A 26,712-nucleotide genomic window follows, 5' to 3' on the forward strand; every position below is an offset into this window, starting at 1 on the left:
TCTCTCTCTTCACCTGATAGTCCTAGAGTGGACAGTCTGATTCTACCCACCTCCTCACATTCGAAAAGTATGCGTTAAGCTGATTCCTCTGCTTAGTTGCATTTCCTACATATGTTGTCTCTTATTACTCCAGTTATTCTCTGTAGGTGTTTTTTCAGATGAGTGTTCTGTCAACAGTTCTACTATCCATCTTATATTTTCTCTGCTGAGTTACAACAGTTCTTCATTATGCTTCTTGTTTGGTCCTTTTATCAGTTCCTGTAGTATTTTCCCAGTTTTCCCTTTCTTTCTTTCTTTCTTTCTTTCTTTCTTTCTTTCTTTCTTTCGTATCCATTTTCCTATGTAGTATCCGGCTTGTCCATAGGAAATCCCGCATACAGGTTCTGGGCCTACAAAATGTTTCTCTGCCCCGTATCTGCATGCCCTGGTACCCATATTATTTTGACAATGTTGTACTTTGAGAGCTTCAGGAGAAGTCAGTGGTAATACCAGACAATTCCAGATTATTATCCGGACTGCCTCTAGTGCCTTAATGGCCGCTTGGCTGTCCGTTAAGATGAAAATGTTCTTATTCCTATAGTTCATTTTGAGATGTTCTATAGGACTTAAATGTTTTTATTTGAATCAGTAATGGAAAGTGGGTGGGTGGCTGGGAACATTATCAAGGAGGAGAAGAATTTTGAATGGAATTTTTTGTTTCTCACAGTAGGCCTTCAATTCTGTACTCAGTTCATTAACAAAATAGTCACTAAAAATAGCAGAAGTCATTCAAACTTTTTTTAAAATTCCATTTCCAGTGGACTCTCAGCCTGTTCTTGTCAAAACCTTTTAATGCCCTAGGATTTTGAGTGGTAGATCATAAGGTGTATTGAGTTGCAGTCTCCTGCAGCATTTCCTCTGACAAGAAGGGTGCATCGTTCCTTGGCAGCCTTAAATCCTGGTGCTGCTTTTTCTTCAATAAAATTGAACGTGCAGCTAGTCATTCGTTTTGAAAATAAGCTAGTTTTATCAAGGTTGAAAACCTGCTTTGCATTATAGCCTTTCCCTGTCACAATTTTTTAGACCTGTTTTTATATCTATCTGCTCCAGCTTTATCTGCCACAGCTGCCTCTCCTGTCATTTTAATATTGTGAAAGCCAAAAGATGCTTGAAGCGGTCAAATCAACCTGAGCTCGCGGAGAAAGTTATTTGATCATCCTCTTCTTTCGTTAACTCTGCATACAAGCTCTTGGCTTTAGTTTGAATAGCAGCTCCAGACAGTGGTATATGTTGTTGGTTGTGATACTCAATCCAACGGCTTAGCAGTTTTTCCATCCTTTCCATCGCTTTTGAGTGAGATTTGGTCACTCTAGTCACACTTAAGTTAGTTGAAAATTGAATATTTTTTTAAAATAATTCCTCATTGTCGCAAATAGTTCTCAGTGGATTCTCAAAGCACGCTGAATGTCAACAATACGCTCACTTTCCTCATAGCAATCCAAAACTTCTGACTTTGTTTCTAATGAATACGACTTTTATATGCTCTTCTTTCCTTTAAGAGGCACACTTTCTTTCCTTTTACCCGGCATTTTAAATACGAAACCTGTCAAGTGCAACTTCACAGCTGTACTGACCGGAACTGACCATTCAAGTTTCGACAAACGCGACAGAAGCAGCACGTAGAGATGCAGAGGGGATGTATAAAAATACTAGGCTAACATAGGCGGAATATCGAATTTGTCGTACAAGGACGGGACAAAGCTCAATTTAAGCCCCTTGACGCAAAGAACAAAACTCAGTAAGCCCTATGGGCCCGATAAACCATGTTTTAAAGCCTTAAAATCAACTGTTACGGAGATATTGGGACCACACTACCCCTGCTCTAGGGATCGGATAAAGAAATGAACTGCCGTATCCATGGCAACGTCAGCTCCAGTATTCTTACAGCAGCAAGATTATCTACAACATATCAAAAAAACCTAACATGTTAGACATGAAAATTGGTATTTGGAATCTCCTTTAAAAATAAGAGCATAAATTTTTGTTTTCAGAAAATCCTCTTAAGGGTTGGGGATGAAAAGAAGTGAGGAAGAAGTTGAATTCTTTGTGAGGATACATATATCTCAAAAACTGAAGATATTATGGACGTTAAAACTGGTACTTGGAATCTCTTATAAAAATAAGTGAACACTTTTATTGAAAATCCACTTAAGGGGGTGAAATAATAAAAATGCGCTTTTAAAAGGATTATCTTCTTCTACCGCTTTTCCCACACCTGTGCGGTTGTGGGTGCGAACTGTGTCGCACATGTGGATTTGACCCTGTTTTACGGCTGGATGCCCTTCCTAATGCCAACCCCGTGTGTAGGGATGTAATTACTATTGCGTGTTCCTGTTGTGGTTGGTAATGTGGTGTGTTAAGTGAATATGAAGAGGAGAGTGTTGGGACAAACAGAAACAAACTGTCCCCGAGCCAGATGAATTAATCACACAGAATTAAAATCCCTGACCCAGCCTGGAATCGACCCCAGAACCCTGTGAACCGAAGGCCTCAACGCTGTCCACTCAGCCAAGGAGTGGGGCAGTTTTGAAAATGAGTATATCTACAGTACTTACACTACTTTTGATTAGTACCGCAACATGACAAATACCATGGTTCTTCTTTCTTAGTGGGAAGTACTGTACCAGGAGGTACACCCCAACGCTGCGCATTTAAATCTTGTGCCAAAAAAAAAAAAAAAAAAAACTCCTCTACAGGAGAAACAGTGAACTTGAAACTAGACCTACTTAAACCTTTACTCAGAAGATGTCACTACAGTAATTTGACATAATTTTGTTATTGTGAAGTTTCCAGTACTGTATGAATTTCTACTTGTTTTGTTTGCCCTTCATCCTGAAGTTTGGACTTTCTTCAACAGATGTCACTACAAAAACTATGATCATGCACCCTGGTGCGAAGTGGATGAACTTTGATTTAAAGAAGTTTTGTATTCAGAAGTTTTTTTTAAAACTAATTAATGTTCCTTATTTTTGGGTTGGCAATATTTACCTTTTCTTTCCGCCAGTTTTGAATTTAGCCAATCACGAATTTCTGTAATTAATTTTCTGCCAATCACAGGCTTCTTCCTCGATTTTGAGTGTAACCTTTAAATTCACCAATAAAGTGAGAGGGTATGGCTGGTTTATTCATGAAAGGTCTCGAACTTTCCCTGAGGGTTTATAAACTGCGGATTTTCACGGCTCTTGGCCAATTTATCGTCATCTGAACTAGTGTGTGTGTCAAGCAGGAGGCGGGAGGCGCCTCTTTCATCAGGTAGCAGTACACCGACAAGGTAATGGCCAATTAACATCTTTATTTCTTACTAGCTCTGCAGTTTAACCTGAGGGAGAGGTCCAAAACTTTCACTATGTAACCTCCTCTACTCTGAAAATGTAACTTTTGCTGGCTTATGGAATAACTTCATAAAATCTTTAACTGTGAATCGGGGATAGAGAGTGATGTACCTTCTCCAGCTCCCCTTCATATTGGTTTGAGGCGACTACGTTTTGTAACTGGTTTTCTTCCCTTCAGTAATGTTTTAATTTATACTTATACGAGTTGCCCCCATAGTTAGGGAATAGCCCCTGTGTAATCGGCCTAGTGCCCTTTAGGTTTTACGAATTCATTTCTAGGAGTGCAAGTACTCGCCTCCATTCAATTTGTGTTTTGGGCCATTAACTTAACCTGATTCTTTCCGCAAAGGCCCAATAGGTTGGGTACAAGATACCCCTGTTTCATTTTTGTAAGTTGTGCCTAGATGGCAAGTAATTGTAATTTTTCTGATATTGCCTTGAATAGGCGTGAGAACTGAGAGCACGTTAGCTCTTTTTCAAGTGTTGTAAAAGTGCCTCTAGGAGGCCTGATATTGTAATTTCTGGAGCAAGGGCTCCATGTATTAGGGGATTTCTGCCCTTAAGTAAAGTTGTGATCTTAGTAAATTTGAGCGTGTAGCTCAGGAAATGTAAAGCGAGGGGCTTGAAGCCCTGGGCTTGTAGAATTCACTACATTGTATTTTACTTGACTTATTTCTAACTTGCCTATGGGACCTGTTATATTGTTTTTTGTTGATTTTTGAGATTCTAAAGAAATATAACCTTTGTTAAAGTTTTAAATCGATTCGTGACATTGAAGTTAGACCCATTCACCCCGGCACCTTCTTTCACCTCTGCTGGTCCACGGGTAGCTCCGTAACAAGTACCATTATGAGGGGCCGATGACTTGGATTTTGGACCCCTTTAGACTATCATCTATTCAGTATTGTGCTATAGTCGCAGTCCCTTGGTCAGTAATACTATTATTTCACATCAGTTTCTGTGAATGCGAGACATTGCCTTCGGATCCACTGATTGTTTTAAATTCATATCCATCCATTCATTCTTCGTCCTCAGTTTTGAATTCTGGTCAGTGGTGGATTTTGGAGTTTTAATTTGTCATTCCATTTAGTCTCATTTCGTACCATTAGGGGCCGATGAACTGGATGTTAGTCCCCTTTAAACAAGCAGCAGCATCATCATCATCAAGATAAGCGGAAGCAAGCCTCTAGCATCAGCCTTCTCACTGTGCTGCCAGATAAGTGCTAGTAACTATAGTTCAGTTCTTATGAGTTTCAACTTAACATTTGAGTGCCGCCTTACAGCGGAGGCTAAGTGAATTATTAGGTATATAGATGTTTATTCCCATAGGGAATCTGAAATATTTGTCCTGAATGAGCAAAATTACAACACCAATATAAAAGGTCTGTTATTGCACATTATACATCTTCCAGCCAACTCATTCCTGGCTGCCAGTGTTTCGCCCTCGTTTGCTAGGTTGGGCTCGTCAGTTGGTACCTAGCACCACCTACCAAGATGCGTGGCTAGTGCATACCGGGGAGGCCACTGCGTAGGTTGCGTGCAATAATGGACCATTTATATTTGTGTTGTAAATTTGCTCATTCGGGACAAATATTCCAGATTCCGTATAGGAATCAACATCTATATCATCTGATGGCCAAGCAGGCATTAATTTTAGGTAGTAAGACAAGGTCTCTCGTAGTGCATTGGCAGTGCCGGTGGCTTCAAGTAGCCTACGCAGTGGCCTCCACGGTATGCACTAGCCATGCGTCTTGGTAGGTGTGCTAGGTACCAAGTGACAAGCCCAAGCTAGCACATGAGGGCAAGACGCTGGCAACCAGGAATGAGGCTGGAAGATTCTTATGTGCAATAACGGACCATTTATATTGGTGTTGTAATTAATCGGCAGTCGGTCACTCCGATGGTGCACGTTAGACTTCAGTTCTGGTTACCAGTGTTGTCAATCTGTTGTTTACTGTAACCACGTGCTATCAGCTGTGTGTACTATGATCAGTTCTTACGGCAGTGTTTGTGCTAGTTTCTGTTTTGTTTATATTGAATAGTGTAGTGTTCATAAATTTATTGTTTAGTATCTTTTAATGATATAGCGCATTATATGTGGTGAAGAGTGTGTTGCAAGGTACATTAGTGCTCTCCTTCGGTAATTACACAGTAGGCAAATTTTAGCCCATGTATGAATTTTATATTCTGTGATGTCAATGCCTACATCTAAGGATGAAGCTCTTTGGGATGAGGTACTTCACTATGGAGCCAAGCCTGGGAAATTATTTTCAATGTGACTGAATATTTTGAGAGGGAGAAAGATATCTGCACACCTCTCTTACCTGTTTCGAAATAATTTCCGAGAACAGCTTATGCGACCAAGTTTAACAGGAGCACAGCATTGGGAAGGAGAAGTACTTTGTCAAGGAACAAGCAGCGGGGCTGCCCAAACTTGAAACGCCAGGGAAGAATAAGCCTAAATCGGAAATGGAATTAAATCCTTTTAGGCATTTTTACGCCTAATACCATAGAAAAAACACCCTACTCTTGAGAAATTGCTTTGTTCTCTTAACAGTGACCATTTCAGTTGAAGCAAATCTTTCCATAGAAAAATAGTTACCGATCTGGGTTTTAGGCACAGAAAACTTAATGGGCAAAGAGTGCTGATGGAGAGAAGCGATATCGTGGTCTGGCAGTGCAGATTTCTGAGGGGTATTGTTAACGAGAATTTTGATTCTATTGTACAGCTGGACGAAACATGGGTTAATGTTTGTCATTCCTGGGGCAAAGGCAGGACAGATAGAAGGATCTGTGCCAGTACCTGTTGGGAAAGGCGGCAGATTCACTCCACAAGGTTATGTGCCAGACTGCCTGTATGCATTCCAGTTTAAGAAAACTGGAGATTACTATGAGGAAATGAATCGTGGCACATTCCAGAAATGGTTTGAGGAAAGACTGCTGAGTAACTTGCTTGAAAGGAGTGTAATGATCGTGGACAATGCCCCGTACCACTCAGTCATTCTTGACAAAGCACCAGCAATGGTGGCTAGAAAGAACGAACTGATATTGGTTGAAGAAGCATAAGATTTCGGTTCGCAATGATATGAGGAAAGGGATCTAGTGCATCTTATGAACCAAAACAAGTTCCAGTGTCCAGCTTACATGGTGGATGAAGTAGCCAGGAGATATGGGCATAAAGTAGTTTGCCTTCTACCATACCATTGCCATTTTAATGCCATTGAACCAATCTGGGCCCCAAGAGAAGGATTATGTAGCTGTGAATAAACGATTCTTCACAGTTTCGGAAGTTGAAAGATTTTATTTTTTAGAAGCCATAGGCTGTGTAAGTGCAGAAGACTGTAACTAGGTTGTATGATGCAAAATGTGTGATAAGTTAGGCTTGGGAGAAGGAAATTATTGCAGATTATGTGGAAGACTTTATCTCGTTACAATGAAAACTCAACAGACAATAACGCCGACATTGAGTCTGAAATAAATGGTGTATTCCCTTTGTAGCATTTTTTCCTTCCTTAGGAGAAAATCTGCAGTAGAAATTTAATTTCAGTTTCTTGCATTTTATCCAGTTGAGCATTGATCTGTGTTTATCTTATAGCCTTATCATAAATGTGTTGCATGTTATTGTTCATATTATGTGATTTATGCATGTTGCTATACAGAAGAATACTTACATTCGAGCATATACATTTCTGCTACAGTTGACTAATTTCATTTTATTCCGATATCTGTGTTGACAAAATATCCAAATGTCAAGTGAAAATGTCCAGCACTTTTTTTATATCATACATTTAATTATGTATTGTTTTATGGAATACATATCACTACTGCTATGAATCCTAAATTGCCTATTGCTAGAGCTCAACCAAAAATTCATTAAAAAAAGATTATCCATTAGGCCAATAATCAATTTCAGAAACAGCCCAACTTATAAAACATCTCAATTTATTTGTAATTTTCTGAGAAAATATTATCCCTTTTGCAGCAGTAATTCATTTAAGTTACATAGATTTCTGCAATGTCACTGAAAATATAAAACCACCTTCCAATACAATTCATTTTATATAACTAACAAGTATGCCAATCTACCAATTTAAGAAACAATATAAATCATCAAAGATAATCTATTACAACACGAAAACTTAGTAAACATGAAATAGACAAATTTTTAATTATATTAAACTTTTTTCTTGCTAGTAATTACTTCCAGTTTAACTATAACTTATGGGAGACCCTGCTTCAGATATACTAACAGAAATATATATGTTAGATCATTTAGAAAATAATAATAAACAAAATGAGATGAATCATAGTATGGATTAGATATGTCGATGACATATTTACTATTTCAGACCAACAAAATCAACATTAACGTTGCAATATTAGAACTGAATAGCATAGATTCACGCAATAAATTTACGTAAGAAACAGAAGTAAACTATACTTCAAAACTTTCTTCACCTCACTGTAAGTGGAAAATCAAAATCCACAGCCTGTTTCCAATAATTCAACCAGGTCAGTACTGTAATGAATGAAGCCCCCATTTGGCAGTCAGGATAAGAATTGTGCCGGCTGCTGAAGCCTCTCGCACTCCTGATAGACGAAATGTTATTAGGGAGTGTTACGGGGAAACCGGAGGAAAACCTGTCTCACCTCCACTTTGTCCAACACAAACCTCATTTGGAGTGACCGGGATTTGATCCATGGAACCCAGTGGTGAGAGGCACCTGAGCCAAGGAGGCTTGACTGTAACTAGAAACAATGGTTATTTATCATATAAAATCTTTAGAAAGCCCATGCAAACCATCAATGTAATCAAACAAAATTCTCTTTTTCCTGGCACCCACAAGGCTACTTGCCGGGCTGAGTGGCTCCGACACTTACGACGCTGGCTTTCTGAGCCCAAGTTAGCAGGTTCGATCCTGCCTCAGTCCGGTGGTTTTTGAAGGTGCTCAAATACGTCAACCCCATGTCGGTACATTTGCTGGCATGTAAAAAGGACTCGTGGGACAAAATTCTGGCACCTCGGCACTCTGAAAACCATAAAAGTAATTAGTGGGATGTAAAACTAACAACATTATTTTTATTACCTTGTTGCTGACAATTGATGAGTCCAGTTGATGGCCAATGTCCACTTTGTCAAATTATATTTGAGTCGACTCCATATGGTACCAGTCAGTGAGTTGTTTCATCCTGCCATATGAACCATTCTTGAACTAATTGGGGCTTGTAAATCTAAATAACATGGTCAGGATAAAACTCCCAAATGGAAGGGTGCTGATGTTTGCCCTTCACACTGCATCCACGGATACCTTGGCCTGTATTCTCCGCAACATTACTATCCCACATTAAATTGCAACTCCTAACATGCTACAAAAATACAACCAGAACATAAGGAATCTCTACATGTAAATGATTGGGTCCATATTCTCATTGACAAATGTAAGCAGATACAGTTTATGTATGATGTATGCATGCTGATGAGTGAAATGTGCTTTTCATCAAGAAACTTCAGACTGGCAGAACTTCTAGAAAACCATAGCAGGACTGTGTTCCTAAAAGGTTTCAGTGAGATTGAAGTAAACAGTTTGACCTTTGCTCGAGTTATCATTATCTGCCCCTCAAACCTTGAAGATGTTACTACTTGTTTCTTTAAAACCATTAACTGTTCTCTCTCTTCACTCTCTAAAATACTGTAATGACTAGTTTCAAATGCAGAGATCTTGTTCCTCAATTACTGTAACCAACTTAAGCCCTATAGGCTGCGTGCGTATAGCAATGTACTGCTGTGGGTGGAAGTTGCGAGAAGTACTTAGGGGCACTTTCATCAACATCTGACCATAAGAAGCTGGAATAAGATGTGTTTATATACAGATGTTCATCACTCATTTTACTGTGGCCCTGTATTGCTGAATTCCTTTTTATGTTTTTGTCGAAAGCCATTATTAGAATCTAAGACCACATTCCCTATGTGTTGATCTAGTCATGTTTGTGACGTAGATAGCTGCCGTGATGCATCACATTGGCGTGAAGAGTAGAACCTTGTGTCCCTGTACATTCTGTATCCCAAATAGTTTTGTTTTGTTTTTGACACAGTATATGATACCTACGTATGCTTTTTCAGCTTATTTCTTATCTTCTCCCCTTTACAATTAATATATCGTTCTTCATAGTTTTGGCTTTATTCGATAAAACTACTAGTGGCTGGATACTGTGTAACGCAAAAGTGGAACACAATAAATTGAGAAGAAGAATCATTTTACAATGCTGTCTTCAGATGATAATTTTTTTTAACACGTTGAGTGCCAAGCGACCCCATATGGGTACGTGAGAGTAGTCAAGTTTTTGAACTTCACGTCCCCATATGGGGTCGTACGTTCGTTCTAAATCGAGAACTGTGCGAACCCATTTGGGTGCGCAGTAAGTATGTGTTTCGAAGCTGTATAAGTTGTCGTCCTGCCATCTGCTGGTCGTCTATTTAAGTACGTTTGTAGTTCACCTTCCATTCCTCAATTCCTGTTTTGGACCGTCTTCAACGATATAGTCAGTGGTTTCCCATGTCGCACAATCATCGCTGCTAGGTTCTCTCACTCAAATTAAAATGTTATACAAATAAAATTATATACGTATTCAATATTCCGTAACTACTAATTCTTCTTATAATAATATTCTGTTACATCCTCATTAACCAAATTTACATGATTTTCACTTTATATAACATTTTACACGAATATTTCCTAACCTAAAATCGGAAGATCGCCAATTACAAACATTTCCTGGCCTAAAATCGGGGATCGTACATTTTTATGGCTCCAATATGAACAAGCTAACACATCTCTCATAATCAACAGCATATAACGCGTCCCTGCAAAGGAAAAGGTAAGTAAGACCGAGTGTCAGGACAGTAACTACTGTATAAGTGCGACCCCATATGGGGGCGCGTGTTCGTGTACAATTCGTAATGATCAATACGACCCCATATAGGGTCGCAATATTTAACCTAATATACATAATAAGTTGACCTAATATATCATAAATACGTCATTTCAGCGATCATTTGCTTGGTTAAGCCTGTGAACGTTTTGGCACCAGGGAGTAACACGATGTTATTAGCTCGCGGCACTAGACGGCAGTCCTATGAAATTCGGTCTGGCACTCAACGTGTTAATATCATGAAGCTTGGGCAGAACTATATGCTTGTTGTTGGCTGCATTAATAGATACTGTGATCAAAGGTTTTCTTCACGACCTCATGAAATGCATTTGAAAAGACGGTGGATCATAGGAGTAAATTGCAAGAAGTAATTCAGGATTTATAAATTTTAATCAATAGACAACTCTTTATAACGTATTTTAACCATTTTACAAATAGGTTAACAATTAGAAACAAATTATTATAGCAATCGAACCTGCCTAACGGACACCCTTATTCAGCGGACACCTCCCTATATGGACAATTTTGCTCAGAACCGATTTTATTTTACATAAGACAAGTGTTAAATTGGCCTCATTTAAGCGGACACCTCGAACTGCGGACAGCGGACATCACCATTTGTCCCGTCCACTTGACTTAAGTGGACACTTTGCACGATGCAGGACAATTTATTACACCAGACCACATGCCATCCCCTTTTTTTTTTTTTTTTTTAACCTTTCTTCAGACATAAGGAAATCCCTTTTGAATGTTAGTACTATTTCGAGTGCAAGGGGAGTGAAGGTACATCAGAATGCAGTTCTACCTAGTGGTGTATAGGGCTATTCTGAGAATTGTATTGCCCAGAAATGCTGCCAGAGACAGTTGACTCACAAGTTACCTGGGGATTTTCTGCCCTTCTTGCATCATTCTATTCATAACTTGGATTGTCGGTGATAAGGTTGAGCTCAGGTAGTCAATGTGAGAAGGAAAAGACAGTACAGGCGCTAATTAGTGGGACAGAAATACCGTAGCATTTCAGTTTTCTGTTAAATATGAGTAACAAGGGATTACTTCACAAAGTTGTAATGTTTGTAAATCATGTAAAATCACTTATAATAACTCTCTGTGAAATACTGACACAGAACTGACTTCAAAGAATAATAAAAATAAAGATATGTATGCTTATATTTAAGGTGGATGTTCTTTGCCGTTAAAATGTTTGATTCATTTTACAAACTGGTTTTAGCGGCACCTCTCGTAACGGACATTTTTCCTCGGAATCCACATTGTCCACAGAAGGGAGGTTCAGCTGTATTTGCAAAGCAAGCTGCAGTAGGCCATCATAAGATACACATTGTATTGTATTACCATAGTCTTAATTATGGCCAGTAGAATAATAATAATAATAATAATAATAATAATAATAATAATATACCATACTGTACTACAGACCAAAGTGTGAAAATTTATAGTATTCTGTTACAACCTAACAGAATGGATTTGGAAAGGCAGTAGACAAATATAATTACACCAACAGGCCTCCATTACGCAACATCAATAGCTCACAGAAATACCGTATTTTATGAACGTAAATTCATGTCATCGTCCTGAGGTGGTGCATTTGTTTTTAAGCACACCCATAATGGAAATGAGCTGCAAGCACAGTTTTAACCACATACCAACCCTCATGCCAATCTTAAGTTTCTGGGAGTGTCAGGGTTCAAGCCTGGGCCCCTGAGAAAGGCAGCTAGTAGCACCAACTGTTATATTACAGAGTTGGACTTAATCATTCGCTTTAAATAACAGGAATTTCAGTAGGTCCAACATCAAGCCTAAGCCTTTTTATCAGAAAAAGTTCCTGTACTCTCTTTCCCCTGTTTTCTTTTCCTACATTTGAGATGCGAGGTCGAGACCATTCACACTGTCGATCAGTACAAGAGGTGACATGTTGTAAGCACAGTGCATAAACAGCCGAAATATGCTTACATTTCATGGAAACGATTATTTGCCTCCATGAAATAATGATTATCAAGGCTTTCCTTAGAAAACATGGTTATGTTTAAAATTAATTAAAATTTAAAATTAATCCCCCCCCCCATAGCAGCATTAACTTACGCTAACATGATATTGTATTAGAAATAGAACAAGGATATTTTTCTGAAGACAGCATTGTCAAATGTGTATATGAACACTAATCTCGTTATCACTACTGTTAATACTATGTTTGCCTCTATCGTGAAATGGTAGGATATCTAGTGAACCTATGTTTCTTTCTGATCACATTTGCAGTTATTGCTCTGTTGCTATTTCCTGCAAACTGTTTTTCTTGTAAATTTATTACATGACCACTTTCTGCAAGTTTGGAATAATGTGGCCAATTGTTGTTGCATAAAGCGCTCTGAAATCCCACTGTTATTATTTAGTCGGCCATGGCAGCACGGTGAGACAACGGCGGATATGTCCGCAGTGAAACGCATTGACGTACAATGTTCGCCACCCGCAGCGCAGCGGTGCATTTCTCCCATCAGCGCACGGAGCCTATAGTGTTACAGTCCTAATGGATGTTAGCATATCAAGCCACTGCTGCTCAGCCCATAGACCTACAGGGTGACTTGTGGTCAGAGTGATGAATTCTCGGTTGTTTATCTTTGTTTTCTAGGCAAGGGCCACTCTCTCTCAGATGGCTCAGCTTCTCACGCTGAGTGGACCTCAAACCTGCCCTTACAATCGGTTAAAAATCCTCGACTTGGTCACAAATCGAACCTGGTGCCTCCAAAGAAGTGACAGGCTCACTACCCCTTGAACATAGGTCCTGTTACAAGCTCTGTAATGCCCTCCTTAACTGAATGTGGTGCTGTACGATTTTTTGTTAATAAAATGTCTACTGATGGTTGTCGATTATATACAATGTATACAGATACCTGGAAGTCATGTGAGCTAAGACAACGTGTTATTAATGTTTACTCTGCCAGCAGACTTATAAATAAATAATTTAATTTTAAAATCCAAAGGGATTCAAATACAGAGCATTTTCATTGAAAAGCACCTGGGACCAAGAGATTTTGTAAAGTGACATAATGCAATACATAGCTTCTTAATATCAAAATTTGATGGTGATCCTATCTTTTGAATAGAAGTTTAACCTTTTCTGTTGACTACAAACCTGAAATGTAATAAAATATGTTAATGAACTTTGTTGTCTGTGTAGAATGTTACAGTAGCAGACATCTTTGCCAAAGAAGGAGCCAGAGTCAAGGAATTATTTCCAGATTTTAGTGAAAATTCTGTGAAGAATTTAAAAATACAGGACTTACTACTGTGGGAAGTGCAAGCCTATCATTCTCAGAGGTAAGAAATTTTGAAGACTTAATTTAAATTTTATTTTTATATGACTTGTAGGTTCTGTCTTCAACTTGCTTTGTTCACCAAGTCCGAAGAAAAGGCTTCGATCCCCTGCAGCCTCCTCCTGTGCTAGCAAATGGACAAGATGTGCTATAAGAGACAACATTGAGAACCATCTTGAGCCAGATTTTTGTCAGGAAATATTTGTGACCTAAAATACAGGACAAGTGGCATTCACAGTAAATACTACAGGAAGATTTACAGTCAGGGAGTGCCTTTAAATGTTGAAGGGAGTTTGATGAGGACTTCTCTCTTTTGTGTTTGGTGAGGAAGAGTGTTTCAGTATGAACTTAACCTACACACAATACTCAAGGGTAGTAACCACCATGTTAAAAGTTTCAACAGTGGGAAGGCCACTGGCTGCACTAGCTGTGGGAAATGCATGAGACCAGTGGAAGTGGTGAATGGTGCATGAATGGCCAGGCTAGCAGATGCAACAAATTTCTTTCAGATATAACTAGAGAGAAATAAAACATTCTGGAAGTCTCTCTTGTCATGTTATCCTTCAGCATTGTTTCCTAAATTACTTTACTACTTGGATCATCATATTCATCTTGCAGTTTTCAGCTGCAAGCCAGGTGTGTTTGGAACATAGGCTCTCTATCTTCTCCTGTCTTCCCACCACCTCTCTCTCATCACCCTGGTCCAGATGTCTCCTCTGTCCTTTTCAGTCACCTATCCCTTGATCTTCCGCTTGGTCCTTGTATATCCATCTCAAGGGTCTTACTGAATTTACTCTATTCTCCTGCATTTCCTTCATGTCCATAGTAGCAGTCTTCTTGTTGTACTTCCTTTCTGGTATTTTCACTTCTCATTCTATTCAATCTTGTTACTCTTATACTGCTTCTCAGAAACTTTGTTTCCCATTATTTTTTATTATTAATTCTGCTGGCATCGCGGTGTAGGGATAGCATGCCTGCCTCATACCCAGAGGTCCTGGGTGAGATTCCCAGCCAAGTCAAGGATTCTTATCTGGATCTGAGGGCTGGTTCAAGGTCCACTCAGCCTATGCCATTACAATTAGAGGAGCTATCTGACGGTGAGATGGCAGCCCCAGTCTAGAAAGCCAAGAATAATGGCAGAGATGAATCGTTGTGCTGACCTCACGACACTTCATAATCTTCGGGCTGAGCAGCAGTCGTTTGGTAGTCCAATGCCCTTCGGGGCTGTTTTGCCATGGAGTTTGGTTTTAGTATTATTCTTTCTTCATTATGCCCCATTGACACTTTGAGCACCACCAAAGGATGATTTTTCATTCCTCCGCAAACTTGCCTAAAGTGCCAGGAATGATGCATCATCCCCCGTGCAAACTTGTTTAGAAACAGTTGTAGTTCCTTTTCTGGTAGATAGTAGCACATATCATATTCTTATCAAGGAAAGTGTATAGTTTCCGAATTTATCACTAAGATGCTAATTACTAGGATCACTAAGAGCCACCTAAAATTATTTATTTAAAAAAAGTGAAGGTCGTGTCCGCATATCTCGCGCTCATCTCTACAGCGATGGCGGTCTTACGCTATGACGTGTTTACAAACGATGATGTAGCTGATTATATAAATGGTTTTGGGAATAAAGATTACTTTACAAATGAAAATATTTATAAAATCCTCCTTATCAATACTAATCCAGTCATCTGTATTTGTATTGATAAGGAGGATTTTATAAATATTTTCATTTGTAAAGTGATAACCATCAATACAGAATGAGATTTATAACTTGCAATAAAGATTATGTAGAGACAGAAGGTGAACAGGAATTTGATAGTAGTGTTGAAGGTTTTTCTGGTGAGGTTTTAGTCAGTGAGAGTGGTTCAGAAAATGATTTCGTAAGTGGAACACTGCCAATTGCTGTGACTAGTGATAGTTCGGAAAGTGACAGAAATGTCCACGATAATATTGGTATTAACACTAATACCACCACATTGCCAGTATTCAGTGAGGTTACCCCTGCTAGTGATTTACCATACCAACCATCTTACCCTTGAGTTACCTGGATCGAAACATGCCCCTCCTCATGATACTGAACCTATAGCTTATTTTCCCCTATTTTTCATTCACACTGGAATCTCATGGTAAAAGAAAGGAACAGATATGCAAACCAGTTCTTTTCAAAATTACAACCATCACCACATTCCAGAGCACTACATTGGAGACCTGTGACAGTAAGTGAAATGAAGGCTTCTATAGCTGTCTTACTTGAAATTGACATTACCTGCAAACCTAGCAGTTTTTGTTATTGGACTAAAAACTCGAGGCAAATCTCCTGGTTCTCTACAATGTGCTCCAGAAATAGACTTCAAACGATTCTAACATTTTTCTACCTGGTTGATAATAGTACATCCCTCGTGGCCACTCACAATATGATTCATGTGCAATATTTGATTGTCCAACATGCAAATTTATTATTCTAACATTATTACATTCCACACCAGCACCTAAGCATTGATGAGTCTGTAGTTGGAACCAAATGTCATTCGTCACTGTTGCAATATTTACCAAACAAGAAGCATCACAAGTGGGTATAAAAATTTTGGATGATGTGCAATTCAGTTGTACATTACCGTCTAGGTTTTGTTTGCTCTCATGGGGCTCGAAATAATTCTGGAAAGGCTGAAATAATACGACACGGACTTGCTCATGTTGTGACAAAGTTATTAATGATAGGCAGTTATCTAAGGAAATGTTGCCATGTCATCACTGATAACTTCTTCACAAGTATTCCTCTGGCTAAGTATTTATGTGAACAAGGCACCTACTTTACTGGAACCCTACAAAGAAATAGGAAGGAAATCCTTTGCCACTGAGAGGGAAGATTGTGTGGGGGACATAAAATATTTTAGAGTATATATTTTAGAATATAATATTTGTAAGTGGTTACAGGGAGAAGAAAACACAGAAAAATCCAGTTCTACTTCTGTCAGCACACACAGCAGCACAAAATAAAACTACTGCCAAAAACACAGAAACCAGCCTCATGAAGTCACTAAGCCTATTATTGTTCACAATTACAACAAATACATGGGTGGGATAGATGCATCAGACATGATGTTCTATACTTACTTAGATGAAATGAAAACATTCAAATTCTGGAAGAAGGTAGTGTTCAGTATATTTGCAAGGATGGTACTAAATTCATATATAATTTACAAAGAAAATACTAGGGAAAAACCCATGATGAGATTGAAATTTACCTCTTGTATCACAGAAGCAATAGAAATAGAAAGTTTACATGAAAAAAATAGAACAATCAGTTCCAGTTCATCTCACACCATTGGAAGGGGATCTACTGAAGAAACTTCCTGGTCGTAACCTGAAACGTTTTGCAGTTTGCAGCAGAAAGGATAAGGGGCTTGTGAAAGAAATCTCTCACTGTTTGTGTAAAATGTGACGAGGGATGTGCATTGAATTCCGTAAGTGCCAAGAGTGAAATGTAAATTTAGTATTGAAGTGAGTGGTTAATTTAGGTTTTAAGATGTGTGCAGTAATTTTATATTTTGAAATTTGACATATTATTCTACAAGAAATACAAACTGATAAAGAGTTAAACTGGTTTTTAGAACTACATATTGTGCCTTAAAATGTGGATTTTCATTAATTGAATTTTTATTTTTTAACTTAATGATTTATTTTGATTTGAACTATAAATATTTTTAGATATATTGTGACATTAATTCAAAGGGTCATTCCTCTTATATAACAGAACTAAAAATGGATTAAATTGAGAGTAATGGACATTTTGCTAGAGAGTTGCAAATTGGACAAAAAGTGAGTGGCACTCTTGACTAGTACCTTAGAAATATGCACGGCACTGAGATGGTTGAAGAGAGTGTTTGTACTACTTAACTTGGTCTTCCATCTCCTCCTCCCAAAATCTCTTCACGAATTTGCTGTGGTGTTCTTTCCTGTTTTCCAAGTGGTCTTGTTAACATTTTCTGTGAATGGGTGATTTGCAACCAGAATTCCAAAGTGTTTATTATTATTATTATTATTATTATTATTATTATTATTATTATTATTATTATTCTGTTGTATCTGTGGAACGCAGAGAGGTGAAAGGAAGGTGTGGGCTTGATTGGGTCTAACTACAATATCTAAATTGAATTAGAAGTTTAACTAAAGGTTATATTTCTTTTAGAATTTCTAACTTAACAATTTTCTTCACTGAGTGAACAATAACAAATTTGTGGATTAAAATAGAGAATCCCAGAATAGGGCATTTAACAATTTTGGGCTTCAGGCCCTGAGTTACAAGCTTAAGTTTACAAAATCTACAAAATGAGGAATAATTTAGTCAGGGGCAGAAATCCCCTAATTTAAGAGCACCTGCTCCCAAAATTACAATATCTAGCCTTCCAGAGGCACCCTTCACTATTACAAAACTTTGAAAAGAGCTAACATGCTCTAGATTTCTTGCAGCCTACTCAAGGCAACATCACATCATACTCTTGCACACTGGCCTCATAAGGCCTGAATTCCAAATGAAAATAGTTTTACACACAGGTATCTGGTACCCAACCTACTGGGCCTTTGCGGGAAAAGAACAGGTTAAATAAATGGCCCGAACACAACCAGAATGGAGCCATACACTGCGCTCCCAGATAATGAAATATCGAAACCTACAGGGCTCTTGGCCGATGAAACGGGCTAGTCCCAAACTACTGAGGTGGCTCACATGGAAATTACTTTAATATATTACAGGAAAGAAAGGTTGCGAAATCGTAGTTACCTCAACCTAAGATGAAGGGGAGCTCGAGAGGGTAACTCACTCTCTATCCCCGATTTACAGTTAGACTTTATGAAATTTTACATGTAAAGGAAGAACTTTACATTAAAACGGTTACATAGTTAGAAATTCGGACCTTCCCCTCAGATAAGTGCGGAAACAGCAAGAAAGATAAATTTACGTGGCCATTACCTGGTAGATGTTCTGCCTTAACACACACACTCAGAAAGACGATGATCAATGGGCAAGGAAACTTGAAAAGCCGCTGCTTATATACCCTCAGGGAAGGTTCAAGAGGCTTCTGAACTAATCCGTACACACCCTCTTCTTTTTATTGGTTGAACCCAAAAGTTACACTCAAAACTGAACAAGAAGCCTGTGATAAGCTGATAATTAATTGCAGAAAATTTTCATTGGCCAGATTCAAAACTGGCGGAATGAGACAGAAGTGTTGCAAACCTAGAATTACATTTTTTAATGAAATTTGAGAAAACCTATAAACACGAAATTTCTTTCAATAACACTTCCTTTACCTTGCACCAGAGTGCATGACTATAGTTTTTTGGTGGTGACATCTGTGGAAAAACATCCAAACTTTTTGATGTAAACAACCACACAGCGAATAAAACCAATCAGTTTAGGCAACTTCGGAATAACACAGTAACTTAATACTTCAGTAGTGACATCTTCTGATTAAAGTCTCAACTTTATGTAGTAGCAATTTCACATTTTGGTCGGTAGAGGAGTTCATTAAGGCGCTTATTTTGAATGTGCGGATTTGAGGTGTACCTCCCGGTATTATTATTATTATTATTATTATTATTATTATTATTATTATTATTATTATTATTATTATTATTATTATTATTATTATTTGGGGACAGCTGTGATTTGGATACCAGATCTTGGAAAAAGTCCAGTTATAGATCAACGATGTGGAGATGGGTTCGTTAGGGTTAAGATTGGTGAGGTCATCTTTGTGAGCTGTTACTTTACCCCAAATGATACCATATTTGACTTCCAGATGAAATTCGATAGACTTGAGGATGCTTTTCATGAGATAGACAATAACTTAGTTGTTGGTGGTGATTTAAATTTTTTTTTTTTTTTTTGTATTTGCTTTACGTCGCACCGACACGGATGGGTCTTATGGTGACGATGGGTCAGGAAAGGCCTAGAAATGGGAAGGAAGCAGCCGTGGCCTTAATTAAGGTGCACACCAAACTCGATAGTTGCAGTCGCTTAAGTGCGGCCAGTATTCAGGAGATAAGTTCGAACCCCACTGTCGGCAGCCCTGAAAATGGATTTCCATGGTTTCCCATTTTCACACCAGGCAAATGCTGGGGCTGTACCTTAAGGCCATGGCCGCTTCCTTTCCACTCCTAGCCCTTTCCCGTCCCATCGTTGGCATACGACCTATCTGTGTCGGTGCGACATAATGCAACTAGCAGCAAAAAATAAAAATAATTAAGGTACAGCCCCAGCATTTGCCTGGTGTGAAAATGGGAAACCACGGCAAGCCATCTTCAGGGCTGCCGACAGTGAGGTTCGAACCCACTATCTCCTGGATGCAAGCTCACAGCTGCACTACCCTAACTGCACGGCCAACTTGCCCTGTGCTGGTGATTTCAATGCCCGGGCAGTGGAATAGGGCATGCCTCGAAAAGACACCGGAGTGTGGCGTGTAATGGAGATGGCTGCCAGATTGGGTTTTTAATGGTAATGAACATTGGGAATGTGCCAACCTTTCGACGACCAGGCTGCCATGGAACAATATCTGATGTGACTTTTGCGACAGATGACATTACACCCAGAATTACTGCATAGCATGTGGTTGAAAATTATAGTGGAAGTGACAATCAATATATTGTTTTTTATGTATGTCAAGAAACTCGGCTATCAAGGATCACTTCGTGCAACCCAGTCAGGTAGAGCACAGCCAGTATGGACAAAGATAAGTTCCTTGATGTTTTGCGGAATGGAACACAGAGCATTGCGAGTAAATGTCAATGGTCACAAAGGTAAAGTAGTGGCTAACAAATGTGTTGAACTCACTATGGGGCTAATTCAGCAGGCATGTGATGCATCCATGACTAGACATAAACAGCGACACAATAAGCGTCCATCATATTGGTGGACTAAAGAAATTGCTGAGCTGAGAAGACAATGTCTGTGACTTAGACAAAGGCTGAAAAGAGCATGAGACAGAAAAGATAACTCATTTTTGGAGGAATGCAAATCTATGAAGAAAGAACTTCGAAATGCAATTGAAAAGAAAATATATTATTATTATGATTATTATTATGATTATTATTATTATGATTATTATTATTATGATTATTATTATTATGATTATTATTATTATGATTATTATTATTATGATTATTATTATGATTATTATTATGATTATTATTATTATTATTATTATTATTATTATTATTATTATTATTATTATTATTATTATTATTATTATTATTATTATTATTGGGTTCGATTCCCTGTCAGGTCCAGGATTTTTACCTGGATCTGAGGGCTGGTTCGAGGTCCACTCAGCCTACGTGATTACAGTTGAGGAGCCATCTGATGGTAAGATGGCTGCCCCGGTCTACAAAGCAAAGAATAACAGCCGGGAGGATTCGTAGTGTTGACAACACGACACCTCATAATCTACAGCCCTTTGGGCTGAGCAGCGGTCACTTGATAGGCCAAGGCCCTTTGGGGCTGTTTCGCCATAGGGTTTGGATTATTATTATTATTATTATTATTATTATTATTCACTTGACAGTTATATCAGCACACAATTTTTTGCCAGAACCTGTTTTCCGACTCTTAAGGTCCAAGGGATTTTTATCAACATTGTTAAAGGAAATCATCCTGGTGGTGTTGCGAACAGCCAAGCTCATGGTGAGGAGGAAAATGATGTTGGTGAAATTATGCTTCAGGAAGTGGAAAGGATGGTAAATAAACTCCATTGTCATAAGGCAGCAGGAATAGATGAAATTAGACCTGAGATGGTGAAGTATAGTGGGAAGGCAGGGATGAGGTGGCTTCGTAGAGTAGTAAAATTAGCATGGAGTGTTGGTAAGGTACCTTCAGATTGGACAAAAGCAGCAATTGCACCTATCTATAAGCAAGGGAACAGGAAGGATTGCAATAACTATTGAGGTATATTATACCAGGCAAAGTATTCACTGGCATCTTGGAAGGGAGGGTGCGATCAGTGGTTGAGAGGAAGTTGGATGAAAACCAGTGTGGTTTCAGAACACAGAGAGGCTGTCAGGATCAGATTTTCAGTATGCGCCAGGCAATTGAAAAATGCTCCGAGAGGAATAGGCAGTTTTTTGTTTCGTAGATCTAGAGAATGCATATGACAAGGTACCGAGGGAAAAGATGTTCGCCATACTGGGGGACTATGGAATTAAAGGTAGATTATTAAAATCAATCAAAGGCATTTATGTTGACAATTGGGCTTCAGTGAGAATCGATGGTAGAATGAGTTCTTGGTTCAGGGTATTTACAGGGGTTAGACAAGGCTGTAATCTTTCACCTTTAAAGTTGAAAGTTTCATTGTTCCGTATTGAAGAATATCACAATTAAAATTGAAATACTTGATAAGGAGATTCCATCTATTCAATATTGTGCCAAAAGCCTGCAGTCTAATATCTTGGAACTTGAAAATAGGTGCAATGAGTATGGTATGAAAATTAGCCTCTCGAAGACTAAATTGATGTCAGTAGGTAAGAAATTCAACAGAATTGAATGTCAGATTGGTGATACAAAGCTAGAACATGTCAATAATTTCAAGTATTTAGGTTGTGTGTTCTTCCAGGATGGTAATATAGTTAGTGAGATTGAATCAAGGTAACACATGAGTAACAACACAGTAAAGGTTTCCACCTATTCAATACAAAATATATTCACAATATTTTTAAATTACATTGGAACTAGTTTCGACCCATCTAGGGTCATCATCAGCCATATCAAAGCAAAGATCACTCTTGATGAAATCCTCATTTTAAATTTTTTTTTTTTAAATTACTAATTATGGTGACCCCATTGCCAAACCACCTTGTTGATATATGACATTGTTGAAAGTGAAGAAGTTATTACTCAGGATTAGTTTTAATACTGTGATAGTCTTGTATCTCTAGTTTGCTTAAGTGGCTGTTTTTGTTTAAATTGTTTATAATTATCGGAATTAATTTTGATACTTGTATGCTTGGGTACATGTTTACAATATCGAAAGAGTGGATAGAGTGATCAGGTTGCAAATTGAACTTGTTAAGTTTTTGTACTAGCTCTGATGTGTTTTTAATAGATTTTTTGGATAAAAATTGATAATTTTTTCTTAAGAAACATTGGATGAATTGTGATATTTTGTATAAGGGGCTTGGTCTATAGTTGATAATTGGGCGGATGGGAACTCCGGCTTTGTGTATTTTGGGAAGAGCTTTGGCAGTGGGGAGTCCTGGGTTCATTTGTATTAGTTTGGATTTTTTCTGTTCGGTATATAAAAATGAAGTGTTTTTAAGAGTTTGTTTAAGTAGTTTTTGAATTTTTTGGGTGAGGCCTTTTTTGATTATGGAAAGTGAGCTGTCTGTGAAAAAGTTTTGTTTTATCAATATATATTTTTTTTTATCCATGATAACTGTTGCATTTCCTTTGTCAGCTTTGGTTACGATGAGTTTGTTGTCTTCAATTTTCTTCTTGAGGGCGTATATGCGCTTTTGTTCAGCTATTTTTTTCTCAATTATTGAGGTTATTTGCGGGGTTGGTTAAATTGTGGAGGATATCAGTCAGTTTCCTTTTAACAACGGTTCTAACCTCATTTTGCGTATCTTCCGGCATTTTGCTAATGGCTAGCTCTGATTCTGTGATCATAGTAGTGGCTATGTTGAGGCTGTTCAAGTTAGGCCAGTTGTGTTTCGGTCCTTTGGATAAAGTTAAGTGTTCACTTTCACTTAAGGGTGTGTTTGATAGATTTACGACAGCTGGATGAAACTGCGTACGATCGAACGTGTTACTATTGGAGTTTCTAGTTTGTTGGTTATGTAGTTGGCAGTTTTTTAGCCTGTTGAGTTTATTCTCTAAATTTGACTGTTTTCTGGCTAGTTCATAGAATAATTTGTTCTCTACTTGTTGATAGAAATGTGTCCATTGTGCGTTTGAAAGTAGTTCAGTCGCTGCGAGGTGAGTGTCGTATAATTTCTGATTCAGAAAAGATTTCTTCCTGTACAAGAATTTAATTTCATCTCTTAACTATATTTTGTTGGTTTTGTTTTGAGTTTTGATGGTTTGAGGTGAAATCCGATGTTTCTTATTATTGCTTCTTAGAAAATTAGGTGTCAAGTTAAGTGATATACACTGTTTTAGGAAATTGACGTCTTTGCGTAATTTGGCTATTTTTAATTTTAGGCCTGGATATTGAAAGGCCTTCTGTTTTGCCTGGTAAGCTACATCATTAAGGGTTATAAATTTCATGTTGTTGGTCCGTATTGAACTGAGAATAACATGAGTAACAACACAGTAAAGGTTTCCACCTATTCGTCAAGAGTGATCTTTGCTTTGATATGGCTGATGATGACCCTAGATGGGTCGAAACTAGTTCCAATGTAATTTAAAAATATTGTGAATATATTTTGTATTGAATAGGTGGAAACCTTTACTGTGTTGTTACTCATAGGTTATTCTCAGTTCAATACGGACCAACAACATGAAATTTATAACCCTTAATTATTGAATCAAGGTGTCGTAAAGCTAATGCAGTGAGCTCGCAGTTGCGATCAACAATATTCTGTAAGAAGGAAGTCAGCCCCCAGACGAAACTATCTTTACATCGGTCTGTTTTCAGACCAACTTTGCTTTACGGGAGCGAAAGCTGGGTGGACTCAGGATGTCTTGTTCATAAATTAGAAATAAGACATGAAAGTAGCAAGAATGATTGCTGGTACAAACAGGTGGAAGCAATGGCAGGAGGGCACTCAGAATGAGGAGATAAAGGCTAATTTAGGAATGAACTCGATGGATGAAGCTGTACGCATAAACCGGCTTCGGTGGGCCCAATTGTCAAGGCCAGTAAGGAGCTAGCTAGAGCAACGCATCAAGTCGGCCGTGGTGACGGGGATGCGTATCGTGCATGGCTTGAAAGGTTGCGCTAGTGTTCGGAAATCTGATATTTTTAAACAAGTTAATTAAGAAATCAAAAAGGGTATTAGGCATCTCAGATATTACATTTAAGTTGAAGTTAGGGTTAAGGTATTGATCAAAATGGATAAAACAATTTTCAATTATATTCATGAGAGGCCTTTTATTGGCCATTTGAAGGATCTCTAAATTGTGTTCGGGTCGGTAAACTTGTGGTTGGAGTCAGAGATGCGTTGACCTATTGCTGAAAAACTACTATATCTTATAACGCTGACACGCTCTGAATATCTAGTTGTGAAACTGCGCCCTGTTTGCCCAATGTATGAGGAATTGCATTCGTTGCATTTGAATCTGTAGATTCTGGACTTTGAAAAATTGGATATATTAACTGATGGGGAAATGAGCAGAATTTCAGAATTCCTGTTATTTGTTCTGAAGGAAATTTTTACGTTAGGTTTTCTGAAGAGATTGGTGATTTTGTAGACATCTTCGTTGAAAGTAAAGGTGGTAGAAGTAGCATCTCTAGATTTTTCTTTAGTAAGTGTGGTCTTAGGTCGGTGTCTGAATTTATTGATAATCTGTTCTATAAAAGACTTATTGTAACCATTAAATCTGGGGATTGCACGAATAGTATTAAGTTCATTGTTCAAGTCTTTCTTTGACATGGGTAGCATGAAGGCACGGTGGACTTAACTATTATATGTAGCACGTTTATGTGCTTGGGGATGTGCGGAGTCTTAACGAATGATAGTTGCGGTTTGTGTGGGTTTCCTGAAAATTTTGTAAGATAAAGAGGAAGGGTGTCTATGAATAGTCAAATCTAAAAAATCGATTACTTTGTTTGTTTCAGACTCAAGTGTAAATTTAATGTGGGGATCGATGCTGTTCAGATCATGAAGGGTGGAGGCCGCGTTATTAATTTTTTTGTTCATAATTACGAATGTGTCATCCACGTACCTGGCCCATAGAAGAATGTTAGGAAAGTTGTTGATTTTTTAGTGTTCCAGATAATCTAAATAAATCTCCGCTAAGATTCCAGAGGCGGGTGATCCCATTGCTAATCCGTCTCGTTGATAAATAGTTCTGTCAAAAGTGAAAAAGTTATTACTGACGACTAATTTCAGAATGTAGATAATAAAATCATGTATTTCAAGTTTGCTAAGAGGACTATATTTCTTTAAGTTACTTTCAATAAAAGCTTGATTGTAGGCTTTATGTTTGCAGAATCACTAAACGGGCACATATTGATCATTTGTAAATGTCAAAAAAACTTTCAATTTTTATATTTGTGTGCAAAGCCTTGTCACAATATGTCAAATAATAAAGTTACTGTAGAGCTTTGGAATCGCTCAAATCATTTGTAATAACCCTGTATTTGCTTCATGTGACTAAGCACTGTGCACCATCTCTGCATAGAGGATGGAATTCTTGGCCAGCTGTATGTGTTAATACATAAGGTTCACTGTATACATTTCTTACATGGTTGTAAACTAAATAATTATTTCTTATGTGTTCTTGTTGTTGCGTTTTCTGATCTTTTGTTTCTTGTAAAGTATCGGATGTTTTTCTGTATAGGAACTTAATGAAAGATGCTCTCTATGCTGCCGTGAAACTACTTATCGCTGAAGCTCCTGCAGTGTACATAACTCAAGGTCTGGAGATCCTGTTAAAATCCATTTGGTCTTGCGATGAATCTGAAATAGATAAGGACTTCGAGACTGTGTATAAAGTAGGCTTGTCCAAATTATGTGATATCAACCAGGTAAGTTTTTGACAGTCTAACTTTTCTTCATGTTTTATTTTAATATAGTTTTTACTGTCTTAGATATCTGCTGATGTTTAATTAGAATTTTGCCTATTGTGCACAAAGAAGAATGAAAATAAAATAAGTATAGCAGTTCTTTGGATTGCACTCAGGGATATGGTCAGTTACATACAGTGCTTTTATTTCCTATACATACCTGTTTTACCTGTGGGAAAGATTGAAAAAAAAAAAACACGTTAAGAAGTGATAAAAGAATGAAATTATAGAAGTTGAAGGAGAAAAGCATACAAAAAGAATTTCAAAGGGAAATAATACCCTTGGTACCCAGGATGGAGATGGGGAATGTTGAAGATGAATGGAAAAGATTTAAGGAATCACTGGTAGGATATGCAGAAA

General features: G+C 38.0%; 1 protein-coding gene across 1 annotated transcript in view; it reads left to right on the forward strand.

Annotated features, from left to right (window-relative positions):
• Positions 1 to 26,712, forward strand: part of LOC136870482 (uncharacterized) — a 251,138-nt gene that overhangs the window by 84,618 nt on the left and 139,808 nt on the right. Inside the window, exons 6-7 of the mRNA XM_068227133.1 lie at positions 13,492 to 13,631; positions 26,127 to 26,313. Of these exons, the coding sequence (XP_068083234.1) occupies positions 13,492 to 13,631; positions 26,127 to 26,313 (327 nt within the window). The remainder of the gene's footprint in view (positions 1 to 13,491; positions 13,632 to 26,126; positions 26,314 to 26,712) is intronic.

This window comes from Anabrus simplex, chromosome 1 (assembly GCF_040414725.1).
Source record: "Anabrus simplex isolate iqAnaSimp1 chromosome 1, ASM4041472v1, whole genome shotgun sequence".
NCBI classification, from domain to species: domain Eukaryota; kingdom Metazoa; phylum Arthropoda; class Insecta; order Orthoptera; family Tettigoniidae; genus Anabrus; species Anabrus simplex.